The following is a 13,031-nucleotide window of genomic DNA, read 5'->3' as shown; positions in this document are numbered from 1 at the left end:
CACAGTCAAAAACACCTCATTTACATTAACATAGAGTCAGGTAACAAAAAATAACCATTGTATGGTGAATATTGGAGGTAGAATAGCGTGTCTAGATGGCACACTGCACGATGTATATCGTTCTAGTCGTCCTTTTATAAAAAAAATATATTGATTGTGACGAGGAAATACAAAAGAAAACTTTATAACTGACTGCATTAAAATGTGTGACATAATGTTGCGAATATTTTTAGGCCTTAATCCCCTTGCTTGCTTTTTTTCATGGATTTTCATGGAAATATATATTGTAAAAAAGTATGCCTTTCTTTTTTTCAATTTTGAGTACAAACTACCATTACATTGAATGATTGTGATAATTTACTTGTTTAATAAAAAGTATATAAAAGGGCCTGATCAGTGTCATTAAAATGTTTGGTTTTAATTGAGAATATTGATCGTCAGTCCAAAAAGGAGCTTTTACGAACTTAAGGTAAGATAGATTAAGGCGTTTAACCTCAAGTCGTTTTGTTTATTTCCTCTGAGTTATTCCTTTGTGAATTCTCTCTGACATACTCTTTACACTGTACAAGTAAAGTGATTAATCACTGTTCATTAGTTAATGACTTGCTATCTTACAAAGGGTATTGGTTGTTTTAATCAATATTGATCTTGACAAGCAAGATATCGTCAAAAGAAAAAAGTAATAATAGTACGGCCACCGATAATATTTTACTAAGATGGATTACTCACAAAATGATTCAAATTGATGTCTCAGTGGAGTGCGTTACGTAAGATGTAATCAAAAATACCCTTTGTTCTAAAATATCTTATCCGGCTTAATACACGTCGCATTAAACAAAACAGGATTTTGGTGCTTGATGATAATAGTTAAAAAAGGAAGCAAAAAGATAATGAACAGTTTTATTCGGCTGGCTTTTAATTACCTTTACTTCATTTACCATATTTTCTGGAAAATCCTATGCTTGCGTCAAAATATAAGACCCACACTGAAATATGTACGTTATGGAAAAAGCATTAAAATACACTTAGTTAGTGCATATGTTTTGATATAGTATATATATCAATCTGGTACTGTTAAAGCAGCATTATTAATTTATAGGCAACGAGAAATATTGTTGAACTAAAGATATGCCCAACATATACAGATAATCAAAAATGAATTATTTGCGAAGAAATACACAAAACAAAAAGACATTTCTGCCTTCATAAGCTTTCTCAGTCTTGCCATTAATATAATAATTCGATCTTCAACTGAGGGGAAAATTCAACCCATTGAATACAAAAACTTCTACACTACTAGTGGATGTCAAACTTCGTATACGTGTTTACGCGAGCTTTCGTCAATCCACATCATTGATATGCTTCTTCGATTTCATGATGTAATATCCGTTCCAATTTCAAACATTTTCCTTGGAGCAAGACAGATGACATGATTGATACATATTACTATTTAAACCACGCCGTCATTCAAAACGTTTTACTACAAACTGATACAATAAGTGTGTACGTGTATATTGAGAACCGAGATCGGTAGTAGAAGTTAACTTACGCCAACTAATATAAATGATTTTGATACTGGATCATTGCCAATAACACGTTCGTCTTTGTCTTTGTACAGTCTATATATTTTAGGATGAAAGTTATAGGTTACTTTCTTGTATTTTTAACGCCAGGGACCTTTCAGGTTTTAGTCGTCAATGAGAAAAGTTCTGGGGGACTGAGGCTGATCCGGCCAATCACAGCTATCCCAAGTTATTCAAAACTTTGATCAGCCATACGAGCTGTATATTTTGATAAGATTAATATAAAAACTTATAAAATACACACCAGCACCAATGCTGCTCTTGAAATTGAATTTGCTATATTTATGGAAATTGTGCTTAATTTCATTTCACAATTTCCCGACCCTGACGTTTTCAGGGACTTTGGCCCTTTGATTTTTGTTTTTACGAAATACCGGTGGCATATTTCAATTCCCATCCTTTTGATCGTATTATGTTTGTTACATGTAGAAGAATATTCCCCTTTTGAGTTCTAGAAATTATAATTTAATAGTCATCATAACATCATAAATGCTTAATTCACAAATCCTTTATTATATGAACGGTAATCTATTCCCATGCGTGATTCCTCTCTTCTTACAAGAAGCTCATTCAACGAACGCCTTATATTTCGCAATAAGTAAGGTCCACTACGCTGCATGTGTTCCTAAGATAATCTTTATTCTGGTATAATACGATAATAAATCATAGATTTATAAGTGGAGTACTTCTTTATATTAAATGGTAATATAATATTTCATCAAAACAATGTTGCCCGAGTTATGGCGAGTGTTGAGAAGCAGAAGACGATTTCTCTATCGTATCCCCTGGTCGTACTCACAATGCTTTGTCAATGATCTCCATACAAATCTAAACTTTAATCATATTGTAGCGTCGTTTTAACGATTCTGAGTTAGGAATACGAGTTTTTAGAAGTATGTCGGTATTCTTTATTGATTTGTTAAGTTCTGAATAAACAGCTTTCCAAACTTTTGCGATACAATTCCAGTTTACAAACCATAATAGTTGAATATGGTAAAAATGCAAAATAACTTCGTTTCTGCACAAAATTTTGTTTTAAGAGTTATTGATCTATATTAAGGTATATGTAAATGTCATATGCATAGAAATTCTAGGACGTAGTAATTCATGGCACATTGGGTGCACATTCTTGTTTATCTTAACACAACTCTGAGATGATGAATTGGGTTCATGACATTTATCTTAAGTCTGTTTCATTTCATTACCATCCTGTGTGCAAATGTTTGAAAAAAACACCAGATCTACCAACGAAAAGAAATAATTCACTAACGCTGACACAGTTATATTACATGTTTCCTTTTTAATACAAAGAAATCTGTATATAATGAACGATTGAAGTTGTCCTGTAATTAATTATTTAGCTTTATCATTTTCAGAAGACAATGCTTTTACTTTTACCTTAAAACAATATGACTCTTTTATTGGTAATGATAGTCATCGCGTCCATTCAACGATTTAAATTTAGATTGTTTTCAGAAAAAGCTGATGATTATGCCTTTCTTCATGAAACCATATGGTTCCATCATTGTTACTGATTTTAACCGCTTCCAATCAACGATTCAAATTGTCTTGAAATTGATTCATTTTTTCATTTTCAGAAAAAGCCAATGATTTTGTTTTTTGCCATAATAAATATGGTTCTGCCAGTGATGCTGATTGGTCTCTGTTATTCGACGATAGTGGCAATGATATGGAGGCGAGGAAGAAAAGGGATACCTTTAACGAAGCACGAACACACAAGTTAGTATTTCCCACGTACCTCCCGTCATAAAGCATGTCATCATGTTCTAATATTCAGTTAGCTGGTAAAGATGTAGTCATATAATTTTATATAACTTGCTTTGTGACAATGTGTGTATATGAATCATGGAAATGACATTTTTGAGTCTTGGCGGAAAGCTTTCTTAAAATTAAACAAATCGTTTGAACACAGTACGAAGAAAATATGTTGTTAACTTTTGCAACCGTGGTTGGTAAGATAATATATTTCTAGAGAATCTACGTAAAGACACCAGTATTGTTAACAAAATTAAAAGAAACAACCCAACATATTTGTTTAATAACTTTACAGTTTTTTTTAGTTAATTGATATATTCAAAATCCACAATTTCCGTCTCAAATAAGCAATGGTTGTCAAGCACAGCGTATAATGACACAGATTTAGTAGTGACGTGGTCACATGTTCTGCATGAACTGCACGCTTCAGCCATTTGCTGTTAGCTTATCTCGTGGGGAGGTTAAATATACCCTCATTTCCGCAATATTCAAGTTGACGTGTGCAGAGATCATCGGGTAACAGGAGAACACGCTAAAATTGCGTTGATCAGTCCTTTGAAAATGACGCCGTCTAGTCGTCGTTCCGGTAACGTCACAATAAGACGACGTCATAATTATGGTACCGATTCCCGTGTTCATTGATCCGTTGAACCTTTTTTTTCACTGCATATACGCTAATTTATTCGCAGGACGAGTTTACTAAGCTAAAGAAGGGGGATATGTTAATATTGTGATATGACTCCATTAGCATGTTCACAGCAGTGTGCATATCATATATTTCTGCATGTAGTATATGTAAGGTTCTTAATCATGACCAGCCAAATTATGATTTTATACAAAATGACAAGTAACTTTGTTGTGTTGTTTAATGCATTAAATGTACATTTAGTTTCAATCAGAGCAAGAAATATTTAGGTTGATGAACAAAGTGACTTCGCAATGCAATCAAAGCCTATTTTTAAGCGAAAACTAGATTATTAAATTTTACTCGTAGGTAACAAAATTCGTGCGACGCAATACTTTCAATAGAAACACATCATCATAGTTTGCCAGTCATACCACCTAAGTTGATAATATTGTTCAAAATTGTATTGTTAAAACACCTTAAACTTTATATTTACAAATTCAATCCGCCGACTAGTTCCTAGTTCAGACAAACTCATTCAACATTTTGTATATGATTGAACATATGCACATAAAACAAATTTAGATATTTTCAAATACAGATCAGATCATTTAAATGCCAATATATATGTATATAACACTTAACGAGACCATCACGTTATGTCTGATTGAAATCGTTGGTATCATAAAGAAGAAAAATGCTTATAAGGGGGTGATAAGTATCCATTTTATTGATGACCAGTAAGTCTTTTAAGATATTTAGCGATTGCTGCAAAATCATTGAAAAATAGGTTATTTATCCGTCTGCAGAAATTGAACAGCTAGGACATATTACAAAAATGACAAATCGCCTTTCCGATATAGAGACACAATATTTAATAAACACATATGAAAATATAACACAGTTTAACTAAACAAAATCGATTTCGAAAATCAAGAATTTCATCTTAAGTACCATTTTATCATCTTAAGTTTTAAATGCCAACGTTGTAAATGGTCCAAGTTACGCTGCAGTTCGCCTTCTGATGTCGTTTTGCTGATATGTTGAGAATCAATCTTCCGCGCAGGGAGTGAGGAGTAACGTTATTTATTAGCAAGCCACCATGTAATTCCCAACAGTGGAAGCAAACCCTCATGAAAGTGATTTAAGATATAAGAATACTGATGATTCAGCGACAGTCCTTATAAAATATACTGAAGATTTAAGAATGGTGAACACTCAGAGATTAATCTTAACATGGTGTATGTCACTGTGCAATATACACAATGAGTCAGTATGTTAGTTGAAATAAAGTGCTAGCGTACCAAAGTGTGGAAGTTCTATACCAAACAATAAAGAATAAGTTTTGAGAATTTTACTCATACTGTCAAGACTTTCGCCACCAGGATCAATAGCAGTAGTTAGTAATCTGGAGGTTATATATATTTCAAGCCATTGTATAAATGTCGCGACTATTAGATAAATATATGTTACTAGTGGAATATGACCTTCCGGTCTTTTGATTGGTCAATAATTCCAACTTTGACCCGAGCTGCCATTGTTATTGACGTCATCAATGATCGAATGACGTCACATCACCGCGTCCCGGCCGTCACCGGTACACCTTATTTGTATACGCGAAATAAGACTTTTCCCACGTTTCCCCTTTGGTTCAAGCCGATATACTTGTGGTAGAAACAGGTCACACTACTTGTGATTTTTGGATATGGAATTTATTTTCTAAAAGGTTCAAAATACACTCGCTAGAGCTCGCTTCATTTGTAACTTTTAGAAAATAACTTACGAGTGTGAAATAAATTCCATATCCATCAACCACTCGTTGTGTAATCTCTCTCTCTCTATATATATGCTGTCAACGCTGTATGTAATAACTAAGTGGTAGAATGTTTTAAGTGATAAAAGCGGCTGAAATTTATGGTGACAGTGTCTGCTGAAAAGCTTTTGATTTAATTGTTAATGTTTACTACAAATAGACTTAAAACGTCAATATATCTTACATCTAGGAGACTTAAAATACATTTCATTACGATTAAAAGAAAATTGATGACTTCTCGTTTATTAATACTGAAGTTTCAGTGACCACTCCCATAAAATATTTTTAAGATTTAATAATGTTATTGCTTTCGTAATCATAATACATTATCATTCCTTCTGTTATTTTTATGAACACAATCCGTGTTTAGTAATTTATCAAAAGCAACTTAGATAGATTAGAATCAAATTACGAAATTTTGAAGACATAGAAATCCTACCTTGTCGGAGATGTAACGAAAGTTTTCATTGGTCAATAACCAAGATCTTGCTAAACCTAGCCTTGTTTTAACTGTTTATCATATCGCACCCACACACGTCCATGTTACCAGCGGCAGAACGTCTATCAAATATGTCAGCTTTTAAGTAGAATATAGAAAAATGCAAATGTTTGCATTGTAAAGATAACTCATGTTGATGTTGTCGTAAGGCTTCAGGTGGACACGGAGGTACATTCTGATTTTTCGCATTTTGATTTTCGATACATGACCGACATGGTAGGATATCTTCTCTGTTCCCTTGTTTGGTTTGATGTATGTTTCCTCTGTTCCCTTGTTTTGTTTGATGTATATCTTGTCTCTTCCCTTGTTTGGTTTGATGTATATCTTTTCTGTTCCCTTGTTTTGTTTGATGTATATCTTGTCTGTTCCCTTGTTTGGTTTGATGTATATCTTTTCTCTTCCCTTGTTTGGTTTGATGTATATCTTTTCTGTTCCCTTGTTTTGTTTGATGTATATCTTGTCTGTTCCCTTGTTTGGTTTGATGTATATCTTGTCTGTTCCCTTGTTTGGTTTGATGTATATCTTGTCTGTTCCCTTGTTTTGTTTGATGTATATCTTGTCTGTTCCCTTGTTTGGTTTGATGTATATCTTCTCTGTTCCTTTGTTTGGTTTGATGTATATCTTCTCTGTTCCCTTGTTTGGTTTGATGTATATCTTCTCTGTTCCCTTGTTTGGTTTGATGTATATCTTCTCTCTTCCCTTGTTTTGTTTGATGTATATCTTCCCTCTTCCCTTGTTTTGTTTGATGTATATCTTGTCTGTTCCCTTGTTTGGTTTGAAGTATATCTTCTCTCTTCCCTTGTTTGGTTTGAAGTATATCTTGTCTCTTCCCTTGTTTGGTTTGATGTATATCTTGTCTGTTCCCTTGTTTGGTTTGATGTATATCTTGTCTGTTCCCTTGTTTGGTTTGATGTATATCTTTTCTCTTCCCTTGTTTGGTTTGATGTATATCTTGTCTGTTCCCTTGTTTTGTTTGATGTATATCTTGTCTGTTCCCTTGTTTTGTTTGATGTATATCTTGTCTGTTCCCTTGTTTGGTTTGAAGTATATCTTCTCTCTTCCCTTGTTTGGTTTGATGTATATCTTGTCTGTTCCCTTGTTTTGTTTGATGTATATCTTGTCTGTTCCCTTGTTTGGTTTGAAGTATATCTTCTCTCTTCCCTTGTTAGGTTTGAAGTATATCTTCTCTGTTCCCTTTTTTAGTTTGATATATATCTTTTCTGTTCCCTTGTTTTGTTTGAAGTATGTTTTCTGTGTTCCCTTGTTTTGTTTGAAGTATACCTTCTCTCTTCTCCTGTTTGGTTTGGTATTGTTTTAATGGATGTTTGTTCAATTTCCTTATTTGTGGTGACGTCCTATTTGCTATCCGTACTTTCATTCCTTTTTATAATTCAAGCAGAATCGATAAAACATATACCCAGACTAAATAATCTGCGGTCAACAGTTATCTGCTACGTAGCCAATGTCCATTATGGTCAGTTTAAGTTTTGGGAAAGCCCACGTCAAATATAGTTATGCTCCAAATATAGTGCAACTTGTTGCTCCCTCTGGCAGGAACAGAGTTGGTTGTAAGTGACGACACGCGTACGGTAGATCCGACGTATACTTATTTCTTTGGATTTCGATTTAACAACATGCGTGGCAAACAGTTGTTACATGTATCATAATTGATAGATTCAATAATGATTTATTGTTTTGACAATTCAAATCGACCAAGCACAGGTTTATTCCAGGGTCACCGAACGGGAATTCGTGTTCAAGTAATTGTTTACACACATGCATGTATACGGCCGATACGTATGCAGAAAAAGATTGTATTTTCATTTATGTACGAATGCAAACAAACACTAACACCAATCTAAGTGATTTATTTCATCCATGATGTAATCAGAACAATACTTATAACAAGTGGAAGTTGTACAGAACAAAAATATTGCACTCAACATAACTCCGTAGGCCGATCTAGGTCAAGTCTCGGCAAACTCGCTCGCAACTGTATGAACTTCTTCAGTGTTGTCGCAACCGTTCGAAAAACTGACATTTGTTATATTCATGACCTAACAGTAATTCTCCATATATTTTGTTCATCCATTCACTGTCTACGTTTGGTACGAGACCTGCAACCTATAGTTAAAATATCCGTTAACAGCTTCAAATGCAAACTAATGTTGTTTACAGTCACGAGACGGGACTGTCCTTGCACACATGTATACAAAGTGTGTAGAGAGACTAGAGACGACTTGCTCATTTGCATATAAATCGTATGGTTATACGATTAGGATCCCCCTTACAATTAATTAAAAACACGCATGGAAAACATAAACTTGTATCAATATATGACCAAGGATAGTTCATAAGGAGAACTGAAGTACACTATCATGAAATAATGTGTGAAATGATAAAAAGGTAAACAAACTTGACTAAATTGTCCCTTTAAGTGATTTGTACATTCATAATTAGCATATGATTCTTTCTTGTTTTCTTGATTTGTACTTCCTATTGTTTTTTGATGATTACATAATGGTGTGTGTTTCAATTGCACTTACATGGATATTTTCGTGCTTCGGTCATATGCCAATATTTTCATTGCGTTAAGATATATGTTTGCATGTTAAAAAACACATCAAACGCACGACAAGTCCCGTCGTTAATAAATCTATCTTTTCTCGGTTAATTGTGTAGTGACATAGAGGATATCTAACAGTGTCTTCAGTAATACCAAATATATATTCACGAGTGTGGCTAATATTTTGATATTTTATTACCTACCCCGTATGCTAACTAGGCCTACAGCGAAAGTTTGCATAGAAAAAAAGTAGTTCCCCCTGTCCAGGTGCTGACATATATGTCGGGCTTTCTGATTGGTCAATTATTTTGGTATTTTCTAATCATTAATTTGATTGGTCAAATCAGCAAAAGTGATATTTTTCACTAGTGATAAATATGATATTTATAGAATGATTCATTTTTGATATTTCACTGATAGAAATGTAATAAATTGGTATCAACTAATGATTAGATGATTTAGCCATGGCAGATCCATTGTGAGTGAACAGAATGGCAATAAACTCGTTTGACCTGTTTCCGTCAAATCTGTGCATCTTACGCATGACACGTGTCAAAGAGCGCTCTTCCGTCGTTGGTGATTCCAATTAGCGTTCGTAATGTATGGCTTTCCTGACAATGCCGGAATGGCACTAGCGTCCATTAGCCGCCACCTGTTTTTTTTTCTAGAGGAGCCAGTGATTCTAGATTTACTCAATCATACCAGAACATGACCTACAACCCTGTCAGACATACACTATGTTTCGGTATGTTAGTTGAAATACAGTACTCGTGTACCAAAATGTATTTTTATATCGCAACTTACCAAACAGACATTTTCCGGATATTTGGGTCCGGTCCCATATCTTAATGTATAAAGCTATTCTTACCTCCTGGTATTTTGATATTGCAGGTTATATACCAAACACTAGAGAGTTTTAAGATAAATACTTTAATTGACAGGGATTATACCGCTAAAACCAATAACAAGTATATTGTTTATTAAAGATAATATGATGTCAAAACCGTATGCAATATTCACATCGGTTATAACAACGCCTGATATTTATAGTGGCATTGTCTGTTGACATTTGTTTATTTTGTGATTAATGTTTTTTTGTTTTTTTACAAAAATGGACTAAAACTGTCACAATATATTACATTTTCAAGACTTGACAACATGCTATAATGAAAAAATTGATGACTCTGCGTTATATTAAATGCTTTTGATTAGAAATAATTATTTTTGTTATATCTGATATATGCACCTTTCAGAATAGAAGAGATTAAGTACAACTAGAATGTATATTAAATAATGCAGTTATCAAAGAAAATATTATTGTCGTATTACTGATTTTTCCGTTCATACAGACATTTCCCGGATGTTTTGGCCCGGTCCCATATCTTATTGTATAAATCTGTTGTCACTTCCTGGTTCATTTGTTTTTGTAGCAATGAAAGTTAGTCACTCAACTCGAAAATATATGCATCATTTCTGACTTGGAAGTAAATTATCCTGACACAACATTGTTTCGAGGAAAAGTACAGAAAATGCTTGCGGTATCAAAACCAGCCTGGTAACATCAGTACTTGATTTAACTCAATTCAATAATATATTGTTAAAATCATATTATGGAAATTTTATCAATAATGTATAATCAGTTACATTTTCGTTTTGTGTAACGGTCTCCTGCTGCTCAGGATTGATTTCCCTGGGCTGTACATTATTCTATATAACAATAGGATTTTATCGTTTTGTCGCCATAGTGATCGACGCTACTTTGACGTTTGGCATCTCGAATCAGGTGACACGGATTATTTATTTGCATCAATGATTTCAATGTCAAAATGGGAGATTTGTATCATCTGGTAATACATTTCGAAAATTTTAAGAAATAATTCCTTAATGGAAATATGACGATTTAAAAGTTTCAAGATAATAGCTTATGTCAATATTTAAGATTTAATATTTTTATCTGTCACCCAGAGATGGTATTCATATCGACGATAAATACAACTTAAAGATGAACATTTGCGCTAGAGAGTGGTGATTTACTTCTGATAAAGTATTCGTAATACACGTAGGATGACACAACACATCGGAAAATAAAAGTACAGTTCAATAATGCAAGGCAACACACATAAAGAGTGGCATGGCGATTTATCTGGAGTCATCATTTTCTCTAACGTCATTTTCACTGGAATATCTGCTTTCCTTTTAAAACTCGTATTTATAGACATCATATGTGTCTTGCAGCATCAACGTTACGATATCTGATCCAGATGACAGGGATGCGAGGTAAATCTAGTTTTGTTTGCTTTTACAGTATTTTCGAAAACTAATGAATGTGACGTCACAAAAACCTAAAACCGTGCATGTAGCTTGCCTTAGCAAACAGAAATCAAGAGTGCTTCACGCATGCCAAAACTAAATGTAAATTTTTGCTTATCTTAAATATTTGTTAAAAAAAGGGAAAGATGAAAAAGTAAGCACGCTGCATGCTATCAACAAGACAAGAGGCCCAAATAGGCCTGCACCGCTAACCTGTTACTATTGTAATTTAAAGTAAATACATGTCATTAATGTGAATGTAAAGCTTGATACCTCTTCCTTTCAATGTACGAGCAAAATATAAGTGTATTCTTTTCGATATTTTTGTAGTCTCTATGCCTCTTTGGTATCGAGAAGAAGATTGGAAACGACTTTAGGACGAGGTCAATGACATTCATTGTAATAAACTAGGTAGTCCTTCATCACAGCATGCTGCAGGCCCAATATTAGGTTTATAGGTTATTGATTATTGAGAATAAATTGTTTAAATTGACACCGATCGGACGACATTACGCTGGATTACCTCATCGACTATGGTAGGTGAATTTAACAACAGAGAAAATGCATATTGTTGATGTTGTGTTGTGCCGCAGCTCGAGCTGCACGTATACTTCGCCTCGCACGGTAGCTTTAGTTGACATTGTTCTGTACCGGTTTCGAGCTTTTGGAGGACAATTCAGTCAAGCATGTTTTTAAAATTCGAGCAGAATCGATAAAATGTGTATCAAGACAAAAAACATCCGCAGTTAATAGTATATATGTGTGGGTTAAGGGAAAGCCCACACCAAATATAGCGATAATACACAATAAATTGCAACGTGTCGCGCCCTCTGGTGGGAAACGTATCCACGCGATCGACGCATATAGTGACGACACAGTAGATCTGATTTTACGTATTCTTATTTCTTTGGATTTTGATTAAAACATGCGTGGCAAACAATTGTTATATGTATCACAATTAATAAATTGAATGATGAATGATTGTTTTAATGATTCAAATCGACCCCACACAGGGTTTATTTGCAACAAAGCGACACCAAAGGGGAATATTCGTGTTGATGGAATTGTGTGAACATATACGACCTTTATGTTCCTACTTTCACCTAACGCAGACAGTACGTTAAATACGGAAATATATGACCCAGAAATGCAATGAAAGAGGTTATTTAACACTCGACAAAAATAGTTGATATATGCCGCTGACACGAACCGTTTAAAAAATGAATTCGAGAATAACAAAGAAAAAACAAAACAAAACTTGTTACTTTTAATCAATATAATTTTACAATCTATATCATTTACAGAACACGTACATTTTGTCTATACTATTAGTACTATTGCTCTGTATATTATTGAGTCCGCTGAGGACGATTGAACAAATAATGAAATGAAAAAAAAAAAAAAAACCCTAAAAAACCTAATATTCTAATATGACCAGGTTTTAACTCGAAATCCTGTCCACAGTCGTTACATCTTACAAATGAAAAATGTATATGAAGATATGTGTGTATATGATGTTTACATCGATAAAAACCACATGATCAACATTCAGGACAATAAACTTAAATCATGGGTTTACAAATTTGTTCCTCAGCCCTATGTTTTTAATCATATTTCACACCTCCTAGGACATTCCTTTTAAGTTTTAGTCCTCTCGTGAATGTCAGATATCAATATACCACGGAAACTGTAAACCCGTGAACTCCATGCGTTTTCATCTGTACTTATAACTTACACTTTACTACACTGTAACGAAATAATACCTATGCTTATCTGTTTCTGACCACGTCCACGTCTAGGTGGCGATGAAAAAAGTTCGGCTTAATATATTCCGATGTACATGTTGTGTGCATTCGTGT

The 13,031-nt window shown here is 33.9% G+C and overlaps 1 protein-coding gene across 1 annotated transcript in view; it reads left to right on the top strand.

Annotated features, from left to right (window-relative positions):
- Positions 1 to 13,031, top strand: part of LOC117317971 (cardioacceleratory peptide receptor-like) — a 46,663-nt gene that overhangs the window by 23,567 nt on the left and 10,065 nt on the right. Inside the window, exon 4 of the mRNA XM_033872941.1 lies at positions 3,182 to 3,323. Coding sequence (XP_033728832.1) covers positions 3,182 to 3,323 — 142 coding nt within the window. The remainder of the gene's footprint in view (positions 1 to 3,181; positions 3,324 to 13,031) is intronic.

Source organism: Pecten maximus, chromosome 19, assembly GCF_902652985.1.
Source record: "Pecten maximus chromosome 19, xPecMax1.1, whole genome shotgun sequence".
Taxonomy (NCBI): Eukaryota; Metazoa; Mollusca; class Bivalvia; order Pectinida; family Pectinidae; genus Pecten; species Pecten maximus.
This window is presented reverse-complemented; position numbering and strand designations above follow the sequence as displayed.